Below are 26,484 nucleotides of genomic sequence, written 5' to 3'. Positions count from 1 at the left end.
GCCGTATCCATCGGAATCCGCAGACACTTCTGCTCCGAATAAACATCACGTCATTCCTGCCTGTGCACAGGATAATGACGAGAAGTACCGCTACAATAACAGCGAATATGAAATTTATAAGTTCCATGGGAACAGGGTAAGAAAAACCCATTTCATGCTCTTTTTATTATTTTTTCGAGGCGTCGATCAGGTCCTTATGGAATCGTCATTTTACAATGGTGTAGTACGACAGCTGACGGGGCTAAGGGACCTTATTTACCCGAATGATCACTCGATGTATTTGTCTGACATGCTACTAAGTTAGAATATTTGAATAAACAGGGTAGTACTCTTGACACGACAAAATGTGTTTACTGGCGTCGTGTCCACTTGCATGTACAGGCTATGATTACTGCTAGGATAAGTGCGAGGATTATAAGTTCCGCGGTGTTATAGCCGGTATTTGCGGTTTCGGGGTAGCTAAATTCCCTTCCATCGTGTGGCCACTCTAGAAACATTTTACACTCCTTTTTTTCAAGTGTGTCGATCCCCGCCTTATGTAATCGTCATTTTACTTATCCTACGTCCACAGCCTTAAAAAATTCACATATATCAGTGATTTCGACCACGCTATTATAATAATCATGCCAATCAATGTTTTACAAAAAAAAAGTTTCAATACTGATTTAAATTGTTTTGAAACATCTTGTTTTAAATCACGTGCCATCCATAATTATTGAAATTATTTAAAATTATTTATCACAGCATAATATTTCTCATTAAATTAATAAAAAAAAAATTTTTTTTTAATGACCCATAAAAACTTGATAATCTAATCGATACATCATTTTCTCTATTGAACTGATTTTTGACTAATTTTTTTTTATATTATTTAATTATCAATCTAAAAATTGAAATGACTACCAGGAGTAACCTTTTTTTAGTTAATTATTTTATTGCGTTTGGTGGATTTGGATACATATGACTCACCGACTAATTATATTATAACACGCTTGTTATATTTGCACGTGATGAGTCAAAGTTAATTTATAATATATATATATATATCATGTACATCTTTATTATAACTTTCAGAATTAAATCAATTTGTTAATTGAATGTGAATGACTGACTATAACATCTTACCATTTATAATTAAAAAGAAATTAGAAGGTACAACAGTAGAAACACAAAAATTTTTTGATTTACCTGAAGAAATGGATGATTTGGTAGATGATGATGTTACTCTTAATCATCTCCAAACAAATTATTTAAGAGAATGGGCATCATTTTTAGAAAAAACATTTTTAAATTTCAATTGGACAGAAAACGCTAAAGTACACACATACACGCAAAGAACCCTTTTTACACCAAAACAAATTGAAAACTTATTACTCGAATATAAAAGAGTAAATAACCCATACATTGTAGAGTATAGAGGTTACAGACCTTATAATAAAGTAATCAAAAGTATAATTTTAGGAACACTCCTTTGTGTAATCATTGATATTAGGGTTGTCCCTTGGACGATTGTAACTTATTATTATACTCAAAGTATACAAGAAACTATGGAAAAATTAACTGAAAACAAAAATTCAAATATTCCAAAGAAGGTATGATTTATAAGGTTAATTTTATTCTTGCTTCATATTTCATTATTTTATTTTAATTCAAACAAAAAATTTGAAGGAATATAATACACAAACCAATCTTAAGATCGAAGATCTTTCAATCTGGTGCGTATGATTTTAAGCATAAAATATATATTTTAAATGTTACATTATTTAAATTATAAAAACATTTCTACATTAATTTATAGCGAATATAATGAGGATACGGATAAATTACCTTTTGCAAAAGCTTCACCTGACGTTGTAGAAAATACTAATGAGAACAAAGAACATAATTCGTTTAAGATTGAAGATCATTTAATCTGGTTCGTATAAATATATTTTTAAATTTTACATTATATACATTATATATATTTTGAAATTTCTACATTGATTTTTGATTTTTAGTATAAGAAACGACATAAGTTACAAAGATTATGAAGATACGGATACGTTATTGATCTACTTTGCAAAAGTTTCCCCCGGCGGTGTAAAATCTATTAATAATGTCAACAATGAAAGAATTATAGTATCTTATGACGCCAATAACAAGATAGTATCTATTGAAATATTGGAAGCTTTTGGTACTCAAGCAACACTACCACTTACTTTTTATCCTGTTTACTATAAAAAGCATGACAAATTAATGTTATATTTTGTCGATATCAATTCAACTAATATCTCAACTTTTGAACCACAAGAAACCAAAGAAAAGGATTTTGAAGTAGTGATGGATGATGAAAAAATTGTTCTATTATTGTTTCACAACGTTAGTAGCAGAATAGCGAAAACGTTGCCTGAAGAGGAACAGAATTGATGTCATCGGAACTGGCTAAATCATTAGAATATTGAATTATTGATCGTCTAAGAAAACTTGCTTAAAGAATTTATGCAAATAATTTTTCTGATAAAAAGATATTAATTTTTTTTAACAAAGCTCAAATTTTTTTTACTCATAATAGTTATAAAGTAATATTGTTGGAATGTTGGAATTAATGCATATTAATTGTTTAAATATTCATTGCTTATTTTATTTTGCATGATATACCATTAAAGTTTCTTGTATAATGTACACACTACACCGTATACGGTATACTATATTCTGTTGTACTACGATACTACAATAATTATCCTGATACACCGCCGTAATTATTCGAGTTAAAAATTAATCAGAATTCTTTTAAAAAGTTTGGTTGTGTCCTCTAAAAAGAACTTTCACTCCATGAAATATTAGAAAGCTGATTTGAGAAAAAAACATGAAAAATAATCTAATTATTATTCATTTTGCTGCGTAATTATAACAATGCATACTGCATTAGTTTTAAAAACAATAATTTATTATTAAATTGTTGACGAAACAACTGCAGTCACAATGTTCTATATTAGAAAGTTCACGTTTAAGTTATTTTTTGCAAAATTTGTGTTTACAAAGTCATTTATTTGCCTTAAAATTATATTATGTAAACACATTTTTTTAAAAGAAATTTTAAAAGCGCTTTTATAAAATCCGATATCATAATCAAACAATTGTCATATTTAGAAGTTAGAACGGATCCAATTACTTTTATGTATTGTAATATATATTTTTAATTCTTTGAAAAATATTTTATTATTTTATCCAAAAAATTTAAACCTAAAAATAAAAGAAACATATTATACATATCAATTTGAGTTTTATGAAATGCAATATAGCTATATAATATAACCAAGACAAAAAAAAATCAATTTACCAAAAAAATTAATAATTCGACACTACCTGACACAATTTGGACTAGGATTGCAAGTCATAGACAGGTAAAGTCGTAAAGGTATCATGGTTCCGACCATAAAACTTTTAAATATGCTTTTTTAACTATGTAATAATGATAGACTTTTTATTCTAATATTGGTAGTTTTTTTATCCAATATTGATAGACTTTTAATCCATCTTTTTAAATTAACATCTGAGTCTTCTTCGTTGGCGAGATTAAAAAATAATATGAACCAAAAGAACTTGTTAATTTTTAGAAGGACTTGAAACTTGACGAAAATGACTTGAGGATTATTATCAAGGCAAAAATTGCCGGCTGTGGCTTTCTTGGCTCAACCAAGGATTGTTTCAGAGAATGTGGGTTGAGTATAGGATCCGTCACGAGACTTGTGAATTTTGCTGGAGTGTAAATTTTTCTTAGGTAAGACTTCCACATTTACAATCATGGCATTATCATTATCAATTTCCGAAAAAGTACGTATACTTTTAATATAATTTAATATACTCTCAGAACTTGAAGCAGCTATATCTTAATATGACATCGCTAATTATGATATTAATACCAAAATAGCTCGTGCAAACACTTACCCACAAACATCTACAAGTTAGAACTACCCGGGATTTTTGAACAGTACGGCGCTTCATGATAATGTAACACTGATCAAATTGTTACATCATTGTCACATGAAAAAAAATGATAGAATTTGACATAACAATAGATAAAGTTTGGTAAAATTAGGTCTCGGAAATCTCTCCGTAAATTTTTCCACGTTATGTTCCACAAAATACCTTCTTTTTGCTTATCATCAAAAAATGATGGAAAAGCGAAAATTGGCTTTGAAAAGCAAGAATGCAATTCCTTTGAAGAACAAGAATGCAATTGTTGGATAAGAGAACATCTTCTCAAGTTTGGATAGCATATTACTGGTAAATGGTATACACATACTATATATACTTTAAAATAGGAATTTATGAATGGAAGTGAATATACTAATCGCTCTATCAAAATAAATAATCACAAATTTACAATATTGAAATTTATACTTATTTGGAGGAGAACGGCTAGCTATGCTTAAGCCAATATTTAACAAAATGGTACCATCAAGTCAATAGATTTCGCTGATACTTACTATATAGGTAAATTCCTCGCTCGTAAAGTCGTACATGATTTATAACATGATTATGTTCACAGGTCTTGGTTTCCAAATATATTTTAGCTTGCAATACACGTGAGTCAATGAGCATTGTGTAACCACAAACAGGACAAAATAAAATCGCTTCATGATAAAGTAATGTTTATATTAACACTCCCATCTTTGCTTGTAAGTCCAATTTCCAGGCTAATGGCAAGTGAAATTCAATTAATACCTTCAGTTAATATGTTATTTGAACAATTAAATTATTAAAAAATTATAATTTAACTTACTACAAATGGTGTTCTTTAAAGGTTTAATGAGTAAAACATCCTCATAATTATACTCCAGATATTACTTGGAAAGGACAACCTCTTAATGAAAGTAAAATATGATACTGTATTATTAATTATATTTAAAAATATGTAAATATTTAACCTTATAAATTATTGCTATTACTTTTATAAAAGAAATATATTACATACAGATTTTTGATACTTTTATCTTTTTATTTTTTTTAATTTTAATTTTGAAATTAATATAGCAATAAATGGGAGAAGGTCGCACGATATTAATATTATTATCTATAACTATATCAAGAAGTTAAAATGAATAAAAGCTATTATTACTAGGGCATAGGCTTTATGATGACGACAAGGTTCTATACTTCGATGGGCGTGATATACGTAGTAAATTACAAAAAAAAAAGTTTTTAAAAATACCAAAAGGTTTTTTTGGCATTTTTTTTTACATTTTCCTTTCTTCTTTTTTTTAAAAAAGTGAAAACAACGATCCCACCTTTTTATATTCACTGATAAATGGATCAGTAACTTAGAAATAAGACACTTTGAAGGGTACTTTTTTCATAAATATTAAATGTGATTTTACAAATACTTTATTTAAAAACTTAATTCCACTTACAAATGGAGATAATAAAGGAATGAAATAAAAAGAATAATAAAGGAATGAAATAAAAAGAATAATAAAAGAATGAAGTAAAAAGAAAAATAAAGGAATGAAGTAAAAATAATAATAAAAGAATGAAATAAAAAATAAAAAAATTTTAAACTATGATAATACACAATCTATTTTGTGAGTAAATTTATCAAATGAATAAGTTAAGACCTGAAAAATGTTAAATATAAAGGGCTCATTTAAAAGAATTAATCATTGGAAAGAAAGTGTGATAACGATAACTTTAGACCCAGGAATGTCAAATGTAAAGATTTCAGAATGATTTGTTCGAGAGGAATTAAACATTGGAGGAAAAGTAGGTATGACGATAATTTTGATCCCAGGAATTTCAAATGTAAGGATTTCAGAATGGTTAATTTGAGAAGTATTGAACGATGAAGAATTAGAATTATTCTGAATGAAATGTGGTACATTCTGGGTAATAGGCTGAGTAGTATTGAGGAATTGTTGTTGAATATTATTAATTTCGCCATTTTGTTGACAAATAGGTTGTTGGACTTGTTGAATTTGTTGTTGAGTATATTGCGGTACTAAGGGGTGTGGAGGATCTGATGAGGTGGTAGGGTAAGATTGCGAAGACATAGTAACGTTACCAGATGTATTGGTATAAGATGCTGAGGAGACGTTATCATCCATCGTGGGATAATTGTTATTACTGTTGTAATTGCAGGAAGCGTTGTAATTAGCATTTGGATTTTCTGCTCGAGAATCAGTAGTCGGAGGTCGTAAATCACTGTTAAATCCATCGTTAATAAAGTTGAAATTATTGTCCATTTGTTAATAGAGTTTATAAATGGATTTTAGGTGGAAGAAAGGTTCTGTTTGCTTGCTGATGTATCTATTATTATGAACTATGAGAGCTGGGAAATGAGCTCTTTTTATATTTTTTATTTTTCTCTAACGTTAAGTACATATAAATTTATTTTTTTTTGTTTATCCTATACAGGTGACACAGTAAATATCAAAATAGGTTAAAGACGCCAAATTTGTCACGCAAAATTTGGCGTTCGCCGATCGCTTAAGGAACTAAATACTACTGGACCAAAAAAGTGGCAGTTTTTTTACTTTTGCCAATCGTATTGTTGGAATTACTTTTCACTTTTTGTCAATCATTTTATTTATTTATGTATACATTAGCATGCAGATAATTACACAATACTTAACTCTAAAAAATTCAAAGAATAATTTAATTAGAATTTGTATTACGAAAAAGTTTTAGATACTACATAAACATATGAATATGGAAATACTATTACTGTACATCTACAAAGAAAAGTATATGTGTATACTTTTTGGATATAGGATCAGTATTTTCCATTTTCCTGTTTAAATTAACAAGTAGATCCCCAGAATACTTCTTTAAAAGAAATAAAAAAAGATAAAATTTATTATTTATTTTACACTTATTCACGTATATTATATTAATATTATATGAAATAAAATATGCTTAAGGCCGGAACAATTTGAAAATTTTAATAGTAAAAAATAATTTAAAAAATTTTGTAAATTATTTTTGGCCTCTCCCCCTCTCTTTTTTTCAATAAAAATTCTTTTTAAACAGGAAATTCTATTGGAATAAGTAATGGACATATAACAATTTTTTGTATAATAGATGAACCGCAATATATGATTTTACGTGTATAATTTATGAACATTGCGTTTTCTAGGGTTTTTTTTGCCCTATAAAAAACCAAGAAAGTTATAATTTAATATGAATCGGAGAATAAGACTAGAATAAGTAATTTTCTATAAATTTTCTTATAATCGAAAACTTACATAATAATTCGCCCCAATTTTTTTTTAAAAAAAAACTACTTACTTTTATTTACCTTATACTATAACTGAGTTTTGCTATACTACAAAATGTTATCCCCATTTTTTACATTAAAATTGAACTTAGAATCCTATAAAAAAGGAATATCTGGAAATTGTCATTACCGAGTTTTTTCTTTTTCATCTAAGAAAAGGATCAAAAAATGTCCGGAAAATGAAAAATGTCCAGAAAATTGACACCAGGTCTGAGCTCTCCTGGACATTTTCTGGACATTTTCGACGACATTTCAGACATTCTTTTTTTATAGGGAATCCAATGGACCTCTGGATGGCGAGAAAATTGAGAAAATATTAAAAAAACATATTAAAAGAACGTTAGTAAGAGTACGGCACCATAGTAAATTGAAGCATTTATGGACACTGAAGATGATATTGATTAAAGTAATGAAATACATGTATTTCTGTTCCTCTTTCAGAAAGTAAAAAAATTTTTTACTATAATTTTATTCATGATATCAAAAAAACCGACCGCCATTATTTTCGCTAGGGCCTGTATATATCACGTATATCACGCCCATCATTTACGTTTATTGTTCTTAGTAAACTACAAAAAAAAATATAAATGAATATGAGTATAAAAAAAAAATATCTCAATAAATTGTAGATGCGCGATCATTATTTAAACAATATTTAGGCGCACGAAATGGTAAAAATAAGAAAATTCCAATTAATTAATTCAACTAGTAATGTTAAAGCTGAAGGTTCCCAACAAAAAGAAAAGCAACCTTTATCGAATAGAGACTCTAAAGTGATCTAAACAATGTGAACATAATAATATTTTGTTATAGAAGAAAGAAAATTATTTCTTAAAGTGCGCGAACTCCAAATTTTTGCTCAAGAAGCTGCAACCAGAAAGGCACTTGATGAAGCTGAAGCATTGGAATTAGTTAATTTAGAAAAAAAAAATTGCAAGGCCACTCCAATTTAATAGAGTATCAAAAAATAAGTATATAAACTTATATTATTGTAAACAGAATTTATTGAATAATTTATTAATAAAAATTGATTTTATTGTTTTATCTATCTAACTTCTCCTCTTGTCGGCCAATTATATCCTTTATCTTTACAACTTTGACATAATGGGTATATAGCTCTTTTAACGTAAATCTAACTTGACATAAATGAAATTTTTCACACGAATCCAAATTTGCACTTAAACCATATTTAAAGTTTTCGTTAATTCTGTGTTTTACAATACTATAAAGTCACGTGACATATCATAATCATATGCTTATTTATTTTAAAAATTTGGGTAGCGGCCTAATTTGTAATATAACGTCAAATAGGCTAATTTGGTATGTATTCTATATATAGTAAACTATGTATGTATAAATGTGAAGATCATATTAACCGTATATAATTGATTACACATGATTAAGATAACTCCGGCGACCTTTTATAATAAAAATATATAAAAATATAACAAAAATAAAAAAAAAATAATAAACTTAAACTTATGATAATGAGTAAACTTATCAAAATGAATATGAAAATGTTAAAATATAAAGATTTCGGAAAGGCTCAATTTAAAGGAATTAATCAAAGTGTGATAATTATAACTTTGGATCCAGGAATGTCAATTGTAAAGATTCCGGGATGATTAATTTGAGAAGAATTAGTCATTGGAGGAAAAGTAGGTATAATGATAATTTTGATCCCGGGAAATTCCAACGGAATAATTCCAGAATGGTTAATTTGAGGAGGATTGAACGGTAAATAATTATTTTGAATGTAATGCGGTACATTCTGAGGAATAGGCTGAGTAATATTGGAGAATGGTTGTTGAATGTTATTTTCAATATTTTGTTGATAAACAGGTTGTTGAATTTGTTGTTGCGGTAAGGGACGTGGGGAATCTGATGAGGTGATAGGGTAAGAATGCGAAGACGCAGTAGCGTTTGCAGATGTATTGGTCATCATGGGACAATCATTGTTATTATCGTAAACATTTGTTTGAGAATCAGTTGTTTGCGGTCGTAAATCACCATCATCAATAAAGTTTAGATTATTATAATTATTATCCATTGCTAAATGTTATAAAATCAGTTGATTTTGTGAAAAAGTTTTGTTTGTGAAATCTTTGCTTTTATATTCATTTTTATAATTTATTTTTATATAAAGTTTAAAATACGAGTGTTTGAAGAGTTACACAAATTTTGAATTATTTGATCTTGTAAACAAAACCGCCTTACCATAAAAATTTTTTTCCGTCTCATCTTATTATATTGACAATCTCATAATTAGTTAGTATGGTTTACTTAAAGTAGTTTTGTTGTAAATTTTTGTATTTGAATGATAAAAGTTGTATTATTCATTAAATATTTGATAATTATATATAATTCCCTTTATAGTATTTTTATCTTTTGTTATTTTTGTTTTTTATTTTTGAAATAAATAACAAGGAACCAAGCCACAAACATAGGGGCGTGTTTCAAAAAAAATAAAAATAAACAAAAAAAAGAAAATTCTCGATATTATCACATCTCATAAATGAATGTATAAAAAGGGTCGTTCATATATATATTTTATTATATTTGTAAAATCAAATATAATAAATTACATAAGTAACCGAATACCCGAAAGCTTTTGTTTTTCGGTTAAAAAGAAGGAAAAATTCTCCGATTTTTTCAAAAAAAAAAATATTATTATTGTTACATCCCATTTAAAAAGTCAAAAAAGTTCTTGATAATGAACTTTTTTTATCACTACATTATTAAAATGGTATGCATACTCGACATAGCTTAGCATAGATTTGGGGTTCATTAAAAATCAAGTTTTTAACAGGTTAAAAATGATGATATTATCCTGTCATTTAAATGAATATCCATAACTGTAAATCAAATTAAACTAAATTATTTTTATGCAGCTCAAATAGGATCATGCGTATTTTTTAGACTAAGGTACAAATAAATTATTTTTGCATAAGATATCAGTCAGTGTGCATGTCCATTTTACATTGCCGATCATATTAAAAATTATTGTGTAACATTCGTTCAAGATATTCCATTAAAGACTTTCGTTCTAAGCCACAATATAATCGTTCTTCACCCTTGATAAACTTTTTTCAACAACATTTCTTCTATTAAAATAAGTAAAAGTTTGGCCCTCCCTGCTTTCCTGCGAAATTTTATCCTATCAGGAAATTTACCTATTTTTGACACTAAAGCCCGAGATTCTTTTGCTACCAACTTTTAAATCAAAAAAAAAGTACCCAACGAACTTAGTTTTTAGCAGTTCTTTTGACGTAACCACTTTAAGAAACCATATACAACAGGACTTTTTAACGAAAAATGGCATTTTTTTTATATATAATGAAACCTTGAAGACTTCTTCTATTAAAGACCAGGTTTATTTAAGGTAATATATAATAAATTATTTATGTTTATTGTTTTTATTACGTCTATGACGAGATATATATTGATAAATTCGATCCTTATCCCATTCATTTCCTAGCAATTCCCTAACTTGTTCTATTTGTTCATCATTCGGATACTCAGAACAAGTCACTAATGGTTCTAAAAGACTCTTTTCTTCGGGTTTAGTTTCACGACGTGCTTGTCTTGGCTTTTTTATTAGCGGCCCATCTTTATCTATAATTACTACTTGAGGTATCAAATTAGTTGGCACCTGTTGATCAGAAATAGAATTTTCTGTATTTGAACTCGATGCCATTTTGTTTTTATTTTTTTTTGAATTTTGGTCATTAGGTTTCCATCTTGTAATTCCCAATTTTCTCCTTCCAACTTTATTACTTTTTTGTATTGAAATGACATCTTGTAGGAAAATTTCTTCTATTCTCAAAATTCCATCAGGAAAACAGTTTTCAAGACGTCTAATACTGTCCGCCGTAATATGATCAGGAGTAGTAGTACTCCATAAAGGATTTTGATAACGATTATAATCATCAGAATGTTCAAATGCTGACAAAAGTTCGTTTACTAGTTTCCACATGGCCGTTTTACGGGTATCTACAGCTCTTTGTCCAATTGATCCACAAGGATCATTAAGATATTCTGATAATAAGATTCCTATACGATCTCGTTCACTCTGGGCGGCTTTGACTTGTAATTTTAATTTATTATCATCAACTACATTTCCGGTAATGTTCTGTTTGATAAACTTAACTCCGAAGGTTTCAAGGGCTTCGTCAAATGCGAAGTAGTGACCCTTTCGTTTTTCATCATTATCAATTTTAACTGACGAAACACATTCCAATTTTTCTTCAAGTTTTGGGTATTGAGCCAGCATTCCAAGATATTGAGTAACTGATGACGAATAGTTTGATTTTCCTGCTGATGTAAATAAACCAGCAAAACAAGACAAAGCATTTTTCTGCAATTTATAATTGCCAACACGGATTCCTACACGATGTGCTTTGAAAATTGATGCCCATTTATAATAAAGATACCATATTCGTAAAATATTATTGGCACCACTATTTGAATCCATTATATTATATTTATTAAGGTTTGTTTTTTTCATATATATGCGAATAGATATAGTTACTGCACACCATATTAACTCTAAAACACGAACTGTAGAACGATAATCAACAATTTTGTCCAATTTATCCAAGAATTTGACTCCTGATACTTTTGCTAGGTCAAAAATTCCATAGCTCGAAAACAATACAATTAAAACTCCACACATATCCTTGGATGTGTGCCACTGGCCAAGAATAGGACGCAGTTTCGGCCATATTTTTCTCTGTTTTATTAGTCTTCTGAAGATTGCTTCATCAGCTACCACATCCAAGTAGTCATCCGGTCCTAAATTAAAGTCTTGTTTGTACATTTCTGTGGATTGAAATATTCCTTCGTCTGAATTTGGAATTCCTCCAGTTTCTAATATGACTATATTAGGTGCATCAGCTAAACAACCATGATCAACATTTTCAAGAATTTTTTGGTGAATAGCTGCCATATCAAAATCGGTATTGTAAAGAAGTTGTCCTTCAGAACTTGTTTGAAAATTTAAGAGATTATCAATAATATCGTCAAACTTATCCCATGTGTCTTTCATCAGATCATTCATGCCAAAAAGACCTGTTGGAGATGTTATATTTTTTTTATCATCTGCTCTTTCTTCCAAAGGAATTGGCATCCGCATTTGAAATGCCATTCGTAGCGTTGTATGAGAACTTTTGCGTGTGGTGTCAAAAATATTTCCGTATGTAAAAGATTTTTCTTTGAAATCAATATTATCTATAACCGCCAAATTCCATATATTTGGTCCTTTTATTAATCTTTCAGTTGGATTAACTTTATCCATTCGTTGTTTCTCTATTCGGCGTTCATTACTATCAGTATGACCACTTATATGAAGAGTAGATAAGAGTTGGCGAAATGAAAAAAAGAGGCGTGATTTTCAAGACATACTAGCCATTACCTGAGTAAACCAAACACCAAGATAAGGAAATGCCATACTTATTATAAGTGAAGCAAAAAATGTTACACATTTGGTAATATGTTCAACATCTAATTGTTTTAAAGGTTTTTCACGTTGTTTTCGTTTTTTATTTAAATTTATTAATTTTTTTTTAAAAATTTCACCAATAAGCCCATCAAAAAAACCTCTTAGAAAATTTGGAAAACTTTCATAATATGCATTAAGAGAAATTGGTAATTGTATTTCTGATTTTTTATCTGTAACTATTTTACGCGAATTCCATACTTCATTTCCCAATTTTTCTCCAATTTCTTTCCATTTATCATCCGTCCAGTCTAATTTTGGTTGTGTAATATCCGTTATACGATTTATATTTAATAATAATTTTAAAAAAAAGTAACTGGGCAATTTAGGTAAAATTTCAATTAAAAATTTAATTGAATCATCAATATTATTTGTATTATTAAATTCATCAAGATTTAAATAACGTGTATTATCTTTAGAATTATAATATTCATACTTTAAGGGTGTTTCAGATGGAGTATATAAAAATTTTAAAGCTGGAACTAACATAGAAGCGAGAATTATTTCTTTTTTTTCTTCTGTTTCAGTATCTGCTACATACGTAAGCCACTGAGCCAATAATTTTAAACTTTTGGATGTATCTTCTTTATGCAATTTATGTTGTTCACAAGTTGTTTTTCGTTTGCCAGAACCAGGTCGACGGTTTAAATGCCCACCATAAGATTCATAACAATTATAACAAATATATCGAATTGTTGAAACATCATCAAAAATTCGCTGGGAGATACCTTGGCATTCGTGTACTGCATTACATGTATAGAGACCAACACATGGAATTTGGATATATTTTCCCCACATTTTCCATAAATGATCTTTACATCCAATTCCACGGCTAAAGAAATGAAAATTTTTAGAACACAATAAGCAACGTCGACGGCTAATTTCACTTTGTTCAGGATTCCGCAATTGTTTTATAAATGCATTATGATTTTTTTGATCATAATTAAAATGACTCATACACACCCCCAATGGTATTCCTTTTGACTGGTATTCTGATACTGCATTTTCATCTATTTGCCAAACTCCAACTAATTGGCATAAATTCCTAACATTTTTAGTTTGACCACAAGTTTGCAATTTATTATCTAAATAATCAATTAGAATACATGGTGAAAAATTTGTATACATGGCTGGATTAAGTCTATATACAGGTTCGTTTGCATCTTCAACAGGAGGTGGAGGAACTTCTTGGTCTTCATATGTACCAAATTCTTCTTCGTTTTCATCACTTGAATATTCCACAACTTCTTGTTCTAGTGCATTTTGCGCATTAATATAATTTTTTTCATTAAATTCAAATATTTCTAACTCAGAAAGTTCATCAAAAGAAGTGTCAAGATCTTCTTCAGTTTCTTCTGAAAATATTTCTTGACTACTATAATATAAAGGGGTTTTTTCTTCAAAAGTAATTTCATAAGTCTCCATATCAATAAATTAAAATTTATGCAAACTTTGACGTTAAGATTCTTTTAAACGAGGAACAATATTATATTAAAACGAACAATAATAATATTAACATACCTCGAACAATAAACCTAACCACTTTTTATCACATGATATGATGTAATATTTTGTTACAGACAAGTGGAAAGTTGTTGAATTTTGCGGTTTTCTATATGTTTTTGGATTTTTTACTATGATATGCAACATGCAGATTTCTTAATTAAAAATGTTACACAACCCGATCAGGGGACATGCACACTGACTGATATCTGATATTTTTTTTTTTTTTTGACGCATTACATCATTGAGATTAGATATCACATATATTAAATTTTATATAAAAAAAATATTATTTTCTATTTTCTTCAAAATAACATGAAGAATATGTTGATCATCTCCTTATTTACAAAAATTTTGTATAACCTGGATAACCTTTTTTGTCAATATATGAATCTTTGGACGTCTGATATTAATATATCACTTTTTGATATAGTAAAATTTGGTTTTAAATTATCACGCCCTAAAACTAAATGAATGACATACCTGTTAAAAAGGCTTCTGGTGAGGAATATTGTAAATTAAACCGATTTATATTATTTGCATAACCAAAAAAAAAAATTCTTGATATTAATATCAACGTCCATAAATTAAATAAATGACAATTGTAATATTTACATCTGTAAATCAAATAATTGAAAACTTTTCTGAAATGAGATAAAAGGCTTGATATCTTCACGTCCTATAAATAGAAAGTTCCGGTTCAAAAGAAATATTATTATATCTGTAAATCAAATTAAATTAAATTACATATCTGAAAAAGAAAAATTCATTTCTATAAATAACTTCATTTAAAATATATTATTACCTGTATCTGGTATTTTTGTTAAAATATTGTGCACATATTTCGAACATATCTTGGGAGACACGTTTGGCCGTGACCTTAAAGTTTCAGGATGTGACAAAGCATCTTACTACTATCTATGCGCCAAAGGTAAAATAACAATGTATTTGATATCTTTATTCAGTTAGGTGTTTCCAAATAAATTCATTTTAAAGAAAAGTAGAGATCTTCAACAATATATTTTATGTACTATCAATGTGATATGCACATATAAATTGTATATAAATATCTTTTTACTTTAAATATTATAAATATTATTTAGTACACATTAATTAATAAAGTCATCTTATAAAGTCATCTTAGCTAAATAGGTTATTAAATATTTTATTAAATTTATAAATATAATTAAAGCTGGTTTATTTATTATAACTATTATAAAGTTCTTAAAGATTTAATAAAAATTCTTCATAAAGCCTATTAGTATTAAACAAATTAATTTACTTAAAGTTAAGATATGTATGTAATATAAATTTTACAACTAATTCATATAAATTCAATAAAAATTTTAAATTTATATAAATTTTAAGATATAACAATAATTTTTAATATATATATTTTTTTATTGAAATTTCTAAATAAATAAATTAACTATAATAAATATAATGCGTACAATAAATTTTGATGAGTTTCAATTAAACATATCAAATCAATTTGTTAGGTCCCGAGAATGTTACAGATTTCAGAAAGGTTCATTTAAAGGAATTAATCATTGAAAAGAAAGTGTGATAATGATAACTTTGGATCCAGGAATATCAAATGTAAAGATTTTAGAACGATTCGTTTGAGAGGAATTAATCATTGAAGGGAAAGTAGATATAACGATAATTTTGATCCCGGGAATTTCAAATGTAAAGATTTTAGAATGATTAACTTGAGAAGAGACGTTATCATTCATAATATTATTGTTGTAACTACAGGAAGCGTTGCAATTAGCATTTTGATTTTCTGCTTGAGAATCAGTTATTTGAGGTCGTGAATCATTATTAAATCCAATTATTAATAAAGTTGAAATTATTATCCATTTGCATAAATTGATTTAATGGAAGAAATTTTTAAGGGTTCTGTTTGCTGATGTATCTATTATTACGAATTATGCATTGCGGCGGATTTATGAAATTTGGCAAAAACCCTGCTGCGCCCTCGGGAATTAAAATTGACTTACAGAAACATTAAGCTTTTTTCCTAAAAAATGTCAAATAATGACGCGCCTTTAACACTGGAAAAATTGGTTAGACGCAAGATTTGGGGTATAAAAAAAATCTTTTAGAGCTCATTTTTGACTGTTCACTAATAAATTTGGGACTTAAATAGAAATTTGGCGACTAAAATACTGTCAAATATTTATTTAATTTAACATGACGGACAAATTTTGGGGTATTTCATAAATCCGCCATGATGGGAATTTGGAATGAACTCTTTTATATTCATTTTCATAACATTTTTCTATATAAGTATTTTTAAGTAATTGAAAGTTACACATTTTTAAATTTATGAAATAAGCACAACGTGATATTTTAATTATATCTAAATTAGTTAAACTCCATTAGATTTTGCATTACATTTATAGTATTTTTATCTGTCTTCTTTGTTTATGTGTATTGTATGCGGCTCATTAAAATGTGGCTTATTTTACAATCAAATAATGAAACAATAAATAATCATACTATATTTATTATGTTTAAATGTTCTGCATAGATGTTTTATACGATGTGATTTTATACAAAAAAAAAATTAAATAATTACGTTTGATTACGCGGGTAATTAATTCAGTCATTATTGAATAAAAGGGTTCTGTTTTTTTTTAAAAAAAAAAAGAAATTACGTAATCAAAAATTTTTTAATTATCAATATTATCACGTTCTTCAATAATTAAATAAATGACAATGTAAAGGGGGTTTAAAAAGCGTAACATTATTATATCCGTAAATCAAATAATTGAAAAACTTTCTAAAATAAAAAAAAAATGTTTGATATTATCACATCCCATAAATTAAATTAAAAGAAATAGCTGTAATATTATTTCTGTAAATCATAATTAAACTAACTTAACAGAAAAACTTTATTTTCCTTTATATTACTAATTTATTTATTTGTTTATTTATTTATTGACTTATATTCTATTCCTTATATATGCTACGGTAAAAAAAAAAAAATTATATCGTGACCATCTGAGGTTAAAATTTTTTTTATATTATCACGTCCTTAAAATATTTCATTTTCAACAAAGAAATGACATATAATGACATAAGATAATGACATAAGAGTGGCAAAGGGAAGTATTATCTCCCTGCATTATAATCGGCCATTTTGGACATTAAAATAGTTTACAAGGTGCAATATTTAAAATCAAAAAACATAAAAAATCAGGGTTTTAACAGGTAATTGTTATTGATTTGTAATCAATTTAAAAATGTAACTGATATAACCGATATTATCACATCCTTAAACTAAATGAACGAAATTATTACTTCTATAAATCAAATAAACGAACAACTAAGATGCTTTGATATTATCACGTCCTAAATCAATTACATGGCGAATTTCCAATTCAAAAAAGAGAAGGTTAAAAAATTTGGAATAATTAATTTATAAGAATAGTTCATTTCATTACCACATTTAGTCATATAGATAGAAAAAAATTTTTTTTTTTTTTGCCAAATAATTTTTTTTCAAATGTGAGGCAAAGTAAAAAAATATTTTATACAAGTTTTATTGTTAGAATAATATAAATAATGTATAAATTAGTTTAAATTAAATGAATTGTGTAAAACCTTTAAAGCGAAAAAAGAAGAAATGTTTGATTCAACTCGGCTTTTTGAATGGAAGTTTTTTTATTTTACGTTACATTAAAAAATGTTTTGGATTAATAAACAAATACAATAATTATTGATAATGAAAAAAGTATGAATGGTTTTTTATTTATAGAATTTACATTGCATAATTTTTTTATCACGTGCAATAAAATGCAGGATCCATTTTATAGTTTCATGCGACTCAGAAAAACAAAGAAAATATATCAGCCACACCAAATAGGGAAACTCTTTGCCACTTATTATGAATAACTTTGCATGTAGCACGAAAAGGCATTCAAACAATTTGCATACACTTTCTAATGTAACACAATTGTAAACCGATCACGTGTTAGCGCATATAGAATAGGATCGATATTTATTTATACATGTGATAAAGTGTATGCAAATTGTTTAAATGCAAAAGTATATTTATTATGTTTTCTGTTCCTAATCGGTCGGGTTAAGGAACGGGTGGGCTTCGTATGGTATAAGTGAGAGTTCGTCCTTGGATAAGGATGGGCGAAGAGTTTCAATTAGTGTCATTATTCTTTTGAATATATAGGACTTTTTTATTGTTTACTCTCCTGCTTTTACGTAAAATAAATAAATATTTATTATGTTTTGTATCAATAATTAATAATCTAATAAATTGGTACTTTTTAAAAAAGAGACAATATTTATTATTTGTATTAGATATTTGATATGCATATACTGTATATCAACCAACAAGAAATATACTATAAAAACTTGGTTATTCAAAGTAAACTAACAATTTAATTTATTTAAATTTGGATTATAAAACCAATTTTCAAATAGCTTTTACTTCTTAATATTCACTTTTGATATCTTTTAAAATATAAAATATCTTTTTATTTTAATTATTAATCAGTATACATTAATTTATAAAATTATTTTAACTAAATAAATTATTAATATTTTGTTAATTTATAATTAAATTAATAAAGTTAAATATAATTTCATTGAATAATTATTTTTATTTATTTTATTATACATAATTATTATAAAGTTTTCAAATTAAATATAAAAAATTAATTTGCTAAAAATTTTTTTTTGTAAAATCTACTAATATTAAATAAGTAATTTCTTTAAAATTATTTATTATAATATATGTAATATAAGTTTACAAAAAATTTGAAATAATTTGGTATGTAAATAAAAATTACAAAGATATAATTATTATTATTCTAAAATAATTAAAATTATTAATTTCTAATTTATTATTTTTTGCATTTCAAATATAATATATATATAATAAATACTTTTACTAATTTTAATAAAAGTATAAGTATTTTTTGTTACTCTAACTAATATTTTAAATAAATTTATAAATGTGCTGCAAAAAATATTTTATTAAAAAATATTTTTTTATTTTATTAATAAATATAAATTTGTAAAATTAAATTTTTTAAAATAATTATATAATTATAAATTTTCTTAAAATAATTTTATTTTAATTTTATTTTAATCTTATAATAGTAATAGTAAAATCTGAATATCTAATATATAGATTTATATAGATTATAATGGATTTTTGGCCAAAATCATCAGAGTCCCATCTGAATAATACTAAAAAAACTCAGATTTGATTTTGTATTAACCTTATAATAAATTTAGATTTCAAATATATAAAATTATATTAACTTTTTAGCCTCAAATTTTTTTATTTCAAGAACTATTTTAACATCTACTTTATCTTTATAGGTGCAATATTGATGAAATATTTTAAAATTTTTGTTATATAGAATTTAAGTTATCTTAAGTATTAATTAGAGGCTTAAATCAAATTTTTTTATTAAAATTTAATAAATCATTTTTTGCAAATATTTAGCATCCAGTAGTCCAATTTTAATAATCATTTTTTTAAAAAAATGGTAAAATTCAATGAAAACTACAAAATAATAAGATAGTGTTTTTTTAAATTTTTGAAAAATGGGCTAATTTTCCAAAAATATGACTTACAATTTGGTTTAAAAAAATATCTAGAGTCCTATAATAGTAATATCAAAATAATTTATTGCGGTTTTCAGAAATGTTGGCATTGATAGATTTTCAATATATTGTATATTTTGTGTTTTTGTGTTTTTCCGGACATTTTTGATGACAATTTCCGGACAATTTCCAGATATTTTCTGGACAAAAAAAAACAAACAAAATATAATTTTTTTCCGGACATTTTCGATGACAATTTCTGGACATTGCCCGGACATTTTCCAGATATTTTCCGGATATTTTACAGACAAAATATTGTATTTGTGTTTTGTATTTTGTGTTTTTTTTTTGTCCGGAAATTATCTGGAAAATGTCCAGAAATTGTCATCAAAAATGTCCGGAAAAACACAAAAACACAAAATATACAATATATGGAAAATCTATCAATGCCAACATTTCTGAAAACCGCAATAATTGCTGATTCGTCTAAGAACGGCACTGCGTTACTAATAAAATTTGGGGTTAAATTTGCCGATTTTGTGCTAGAACACAATCTTCAGAAAAGGATATTTTCATAGACGACATATTAACTATAAATAAAAGTCATATGATATACTGTAAAAATACTTGAAAAAAAAAGAATTTGCAAAAAAAAATTATACGTTCATATGCAAAATAATGAGTTTACTATGTACGCGCGTCAGATTTACACCTTAAAATGTAAGAAATTTCAATATTTTATTTTACTATATTATGTTATTTACATTACAAACATATATTTTTTGGCTTTCTAAGCTTTTTTTAAAAACTTTTTTTTAAATATTTTTCTTTATAGAACTAGTAAAAAATTGAAGGGTACTTTTATTTGTGAAATGGGTGAAATGGGTGAAAGTTTATCCTGCGCGTGAGATGTAAAAAACGGGTTTTTTTTATTATCGTTAATATCCCCGAATTTTATTAGTAACGCAGTGCCGATTTTAGACGGATTGGCAATTAAAGTAATATTAAAATAATATTGAAATAAAATTATTAAGACTATTATTATTAATGAATATTTTAATAATATTAAAATAAGTTATTTAAAATTATAAAATTTCTGTACAATTACTTATATTCATTTCAATTTTACTTAAGATATTAAAAAAAAATTCAATCAATTAAAAATTATTAATTTTTGATATAATTGTGATAAATACACACATGCATAAATTTTAATTAATTAAATCATATTTTTAAAAAACATCTTATATTATTAGTTATATAAAATGCATTATAAAATTATAATAAAGGTAGCTATATCGGTCACAGGACCGAATGATTGGATGAAAACGGGCCACGTAGTGGCCATTTTAACCAATCAATGAAGGTCCCTGTGACCGATATAGCCCCACATCCAATAAAAGTGTTATCGTTCTGACGTTTTTGATCATGCATTAATTAATAACATCATAAATAAGCTTTATTTAAACTTTTCAGTCCTACAAAATATTACACTTCATATATCGGTCTATGAAAATCTGCATGATCCTATTGGGCTGAACGATAACAATTATTATAAATTTAAATAAATTTTTTATTTATTATAAACTAATTGAAATTACAAAGTCTAAAATTTTTAAATTTTATAATATTTTAATTTTGTTATATAAGTAACAAATAATTTTTAAAATAAAAAATAGTCTGAAATTTTCTATTTTACTATTATTAATTTTTAATTTATATTATTTTATTATTTAGTTTTCAATAAAGATAATAAATTACTTATTTGTCATATTTTTTTTTTTTGATAAAATCATAAATTATTTAAAATTAGGGTGTTCTGCTATTACTTTGAACGTAAATAATACCATAAGTTTAAAGGCTTTTATTTGTCACGCCAATAGACGCATTGCATTTCTAGGAGCTAATTGATGGTATAAGTGTAACAAGTTAACTATAGAGAAGTTGCCCAATGAATTATTACAAAATACGGATGTTTAATTTGGACGTGATAATCAATGATAGATATTTTAATCACAATAAACTGTTATTATGTTCATATAGATAAGCTCGCATTTTAGTACAAAAATTTACTATATGTGATATTTAATCTAAATGACGTAATGAGTCAATAGGGCATTGCTAAATCTCACCGCAGGTGATTTTCACCGCACCAGCATTAGCAAATATTAATGGGCGAAGTTTCATGACATTTTTAATTCAGCCCATAATTCTACCCTAATTCTGGTAAGGCGACAATCACCAGCGGTGATATTTAGCAATGCTCTTTTATGCAATAGTAATTTATTTGTACTAACAACAAATTGGAAAAGCTTTTTTTTTAAAAAAAAAGCATGATCTTATTTGGCTGTAGGATAATACCCTAAATAAAATTGATATTTTTTTATTTTTTTTATTAAGCTATAAATAAACTACAATTGCATAATTATTATTGATATTTTCATATACTAAATAACATGTAGTAAAAAGTCGCGTCAGTCGCGTCACATTAAACAGGAAATAGTTTAATTGTATTTTATTTATAAGCATGATCACGGGGTTAAAATATCATCTGAATTGCTTCGCAGTTTGGTGATATTCTAACCCCTATCAACTAACTAATACAAAACGTATAACGATGACGGATCTCTTGCTACAGCACTTTGCGTTCCTGTTGGTTCACTGTCGCTCTTATTTAGACTGTACTACAATGAGATCTCATTTTACAGTAACTTATAAGACATTTTATAAAAACTAAGTCGGAGTGCAACATTAAAGACTGTGGTTTTTAATATAATCGGAATAAATTAACCTATTTTATGAAGTCGGTTATGATAAAATCATGTAGGTGAGAAGTGGGTTTCTTGTTAGCGAAATGGGGTTTTTATACCCATTTTATGTTTAATAAGTTCGCAAACGTAATCTCTGTTGGTTCAAAAATCTCTTAAAAAATTCACTTTAACGCAAAGGGACAAATCTGCCGATATATCATAAATATTAAATGTGATTTAGATTTAACAAATACTTTATTTGAATACTTGTCTTACAAATAGGAAATAATAAAAGAATGAAATAAAAAGAATAATAAAGAATAAAAAAAATCAACTGTGATAATAATATTGCGTACAATATATTTATGAGTTTCAAGGTAACATATCAAATTAATATATTAGGTCCAGAGAATGTTAAAAGATTTCAGAAAGGCTCATTTAAAGGAATTAATCATTGGAAAGAAAGTGTGATAATGATAACTTTGGACCCAGGAATGTCAAATGTAAAGATTTCAGAATGATTCGTTCGAGAGGAATTAAGCATTGGAGGAAAAGTAGGTATGACGATAATTTTGATCCCAGGAATTTCAAATGTAAGGATTTCAGAATGGTCAATTTGAGAAGTATTGAACGGTGAAGAATTAGAATTATTTTGAATGAAATGTAGTACATTCTGGTAATAGGCTGAGTAGTATTGAGGAATTGTTGAATATTATTATTTTCGCTATTTTGATTATAACCGGGTTGTTGATCTTGTTGAATTTGTTGTTGAGTATATTGCGGTACTAAGGGGTGTGGGGGATCTGATGAGGTGGTAGGGTAAGATTGCGAAGATATAGTAACGTTACTAGGTGTATTGGTATAAGATGCTGAGGAGACGTTATCATCCATCGTGGGATAATTATTATTACTGTCGTAATTGCAGGAAGCGTTGTAATTAGCATTTGGATTTTCTGCTTGAGAATCAGTAGTCGGAGGTCGTAAATCACTGTTAAATCCATCATTAATAAAGTTGAAATTATTGTCCATTTGTTAATAGAGTTTAGAAATGGATTTTAGGTGGAAGAAAGCTTTCTGATGTATCTATTATTATGAATTATGAGAGCTGGGGAATGAGCTCTTTTTATATTTTCTATTTTTCTACTAACGTTAAGTACATATTTATTATTCACCTGCCTTTTTTGTTTATCCTAAAAAACTTTACTTTTCGAATACAGGTGACACAGTAAATCACGCAAAATTTGGCGTTCACTGATCGCTTAGAATAAAATCTTTACTTGTACTAAATAATATAAATAAATAAAATGATTGACAAAAGTGAAAATCATAAATGGGGTTTGGATGCCATTTTATGAATATTAAGCCAATAAAAAGAATTTTTTTTTGAGATATCTTATGAATGTAAAAAAAAATTGGCTTGTAAAGAAAAAATTAAAACGGGTTGAAATTCATTCAGATCAGATGAAAATTAATCCGTTTTTATTTTATTTTTATTTTTTTTTTTTGTATTAAATAGTAATTTTTAAACTACTAGATTGTGCATTGGGACGCAGTCTTATAATATATAAAAAAAGATTTAATCTTTATTAATTAAAATCTGTGTATAATTGCCAAAATGTGCCTTTTCGAATTCATCCGGATCGTAACTCTAAAGTATAGAATGGTTATTAGTATTAATTTGGAAGTTTATGATAAATAGGAAATAAGTCTATGTGTGGCATAAAATAAAATAGTAATAAAATATAAATAAAATTTGCACTTTTATGTAATACATTTTTTTATTATAAGAGTTATAATAGTTATAGTAGTTATTTAAATAGGATGAAATATTTCATTATACACAATGTTTTTTGTTTGGCAGGTTTCACCATTACCTGAAAGAACTTTGACATATTGATATGAAGTAAAAAAATGTGATATTTATTTTTTAAAGAAAAAGAAACATCCCATACATGTACCACTAAAATTTACTTTTTTTATTTAAAGAATTTTTTTTTAAAGTAATACAAATTATTATGATTTTGTTGGCCTACAAAGCTAGTACATACTGTTAAGTCACTTTAACATGTCTAACTTTTTCCTTAATCTACCTATTTCCTTTAGTAATTATACTTTTTAACAGGAAAATAATTATTTAATAAATAGATTGGTGACAAACGGCCTGTTGATTAACAATTTTGCATTTTTAAATTATTTTATTTTACATTAAATATATTATTATTCTGCTATTACTTCTTTTTTGAAACAGAAAAGTTTAAAAAAATATTGTATTCTTTACTCAATTAATTAAATCTCATTTCAAATTTATTTACAGAAAAAAAACAATTTTTTTTTGTATTATAGCAGATAAATTAAAAAAAAAATATGTAAAAATATTTCTAATTTAATAAAACGTTAAACTTTTTTGCACGACCTCTGCGTTTTTTTGATGGAGGTGTAAGTTTAGTTGCAGGGATAAGTATAGATGCAGATCTTCCTATTCTTCCTGCTCTTCAGAAGTTTCTTCAAAAATTTCCATTGAATTTTCAGTCACTATGAGTGGATTTGATGCAATATCTGAGAATTTTTTTTTTATAGTAATTTCATGTTTTCCTAGTACAGGTGTGGATTGTTTTTCTTGAATTTTTTATGGATTGCAGATCTTGTGGCTATCATATGTGATGATGATGATGATGTAGCATTTCCCTGGTAGATTTTGATATAAAATTTGATTGTTGAGTACGAATAAAACTAAAATTACATAGTTCTAGATAGAACATTCCCTCAATTGATGTTAAAGCACCTGAAAAAAATGGAAGAACTACGTTTTAACATTGTAGTCTGACTTTTAAGTGGCTTGGAATAATGTGATTGGAATCTCAGTTGGTTTATCTTTACCAATATAGTCTGAGATGGTACATTCAAATTGTATACCAAGATTTGTAGTAAGTACTGAATCTGATACAGAAGCTGTGCCTACAACATTTATTGATGAATTGGTAAATCCTCAGGTTTGATAGGTAAAATGGTAACAGTGGTTAATATTAACTGGATACACATGCAGATAATATGATTATAATATAGTTTGAAATTTAATTTTAAAACAAATAATAAATGTATTTAAAAAAATTAAAATAAAGTAATTTCTTACATCAATTTGATTATCGACAGGTCCAATAGCAAATTTTGAATTTGCAATAGATAAGACTTGTCCCTCTTCCAATTTTGGTACATAGCATGGTTTGTTAATCTTCGTTAAAAGGATAAAACACTGTAATATTAAATTCATCTGAGTTACCCTCAAGTCTTGTGTGTCCAGTGGCCATTCCTATAAAAAATTCACCTGATGTTTTCTCCCTATATATTCTGAAATAAAGGATTGTTGATAGTTGGGCAGGCATTAGAAAATATTAGAAATTAAAGTGTAAAATTTTTAATGAAAAGGTGTAATTTTTTTATAAAGAAAAATTTTTAAAAAAACAAAGGATTTTTTTTCGTCATGTGGGAAATCAAAAAAAAACTGAAATATATATATATATATATATATATTTTTAAAAAAAAGAAAATTCGTCATATAAAATCCAAAAAACTGAAATATTTTTTTTTAAAAAACAATGACGATTTCTAAAAAGACAATGATGATTTCTCATGTGAAGAATTTCATTGTCACGATCAAATTGCTTAATAAATTTTTTATAATATTTTTTTTATATTACAATTACTGATTATCAGATTAGTTTCATTTCGTTTGCTATAAATTTGTTCTACGCCAATCATTTATGCAGTCCAATTAAGCTAATCAATGGCTTTTTTTATAGATATGCATTAACATTGGTATGCAAATAATTAGTATTTTACACAATACTTACTAAACTCTAAAAAATTCAAAGAATAATTAATATCATTAGACTTTGTAT

At 26.5% G+C, this 26,484-nt stretch overlaps 6 protein-coding genes across 6 annotated transcripts; 1 reads left to right on the top strand and 5 right to left on the bottom strand.

The window, feature by feature from the left end:
- Window positions 1-1,103: 1,103 nt before the first annotated feature.
- On the top strand, window positions 1,104-2,406 carry OCT59_014434 (uncharacterized protein; the record flags this gene model as incomplete). Its single annotated transcript, XM_025327817.1, has 4 exons — window positions 1,104-1,592; window positions 1,669-1,715; window positions 1,799-1,915; window positions 1,998-2,406. The coding sequence occupies 4 exons, from the start codon at window positions 1,104-1,106 to the stop codon at window positions 2,404-2,406; spliced, it is 1,062 nt and encodes a 353-aa protein (XP_025169362.1).
- A 3,233-nt stretch (window positions 2,407-5,639) lies between these two features.
- On the bottom strand, window positions 5,640-6,221 carry OCT59_014433 (uncharacterized protein; the record flags this gene model as incomplete). Its single annotated transcript, XM_025321268.2, has 1 exon — window positions 5,640-6,221. The coding sequence occupies one exon, from the start codon at window positions 6,219-6,221 to the stop codon at window positions 5,640-5,642; it is 582 nt and encodes a 193-aa protein (XP_025169363.2).
- A 2,598-nt stretch (window positions 6,222-8,819) lies between these two features.
- OCT59_014432 (uncharacterized protein) lies at window positions 8,820-9,305 on the bottom strand (the record flags this gene model as incomplete). Its single annotated transcript, XM_025327819.1, has 1 exon — window positions 8,820-9,305. The coding sequence occupies one exon, from the start codon at window positions 9,303-9,305 to the stop codon at window positions 8,820-8,822; it is 486 nt and encodes a 161-aa protein (XP_025169365.1).
- Window positions 9,306-10,652: 1,347 nt separating this feature from the next.
- On the bottom strand, window positions 10,653-12,551 carry OCT59_014431 (uncharacterized protein; the record flags this gene model as incomplete). Its single annotated transcript, XM_025332643.2, has 1 exon — window positions 10,653-12,551. The coding sequence occupies one exon, from the start codon at window positions 12,549-12,551 to the stop codon at window positions 10,653-10,655; it is 1,899 nt and encodes a 632-aa protein (XP_025169366.2).
- A 96-nt stretch (window positions 12,552-12,647) lies between these two features.
- Window positions 12,648-14,177, bottom strand: OCT59_014430 (uncharacterized protein; the record flags this gene model as incomplete). Its single annotated transcript, XM_066150011.1, has 1 exon — window positions 12,648-14,177. The coding sequence occupies one exon, from the start codon at window positions 14,175-14,177 to the stop codon at window positions 12,648-12,650; it is 1,530 nt and encodes a 509-aa protein (XP_066002227.1).
- An 8,858-nt stretch (window positions 14,178-23,035) lies between these two features.
- On the bottom strand, window positions 23,036-23,617 carry OCT59_014429 (uncharacterized protein; the record flags this gene model as incomplete). The annotated part of the gene is made up of 1 exon (XM_025311662.1): window positions 23,036-23,617. The coding sequence occupies one exon, from the start codon at window positions 23,615-23,617 to the stop codon at window positions 23,036-23,038; it is 582 nt and encodes a 193-aa protein (XP_025169367.1).
- Window positions 23,618-26,484: the final 2,867 nt, after the last annotated feature.

The sequence above is a fragment of the Rhizophagus irregularis genome, chromosome 22 (assembly GCF_026210795.1).
Source record: "Rhizophagus irregularis chromosome 22, complete sequence".
Lineage (NCBI taxonomy): Eukaryota > Fungi > Glomeromycota > Glomeromycetes > Glomerales > Glomeraceae > Rhizophagus > Rhizophagus irregularis.
This window is presented reverse-complemented; position numbering and strand designations above follow the sequence as displayed.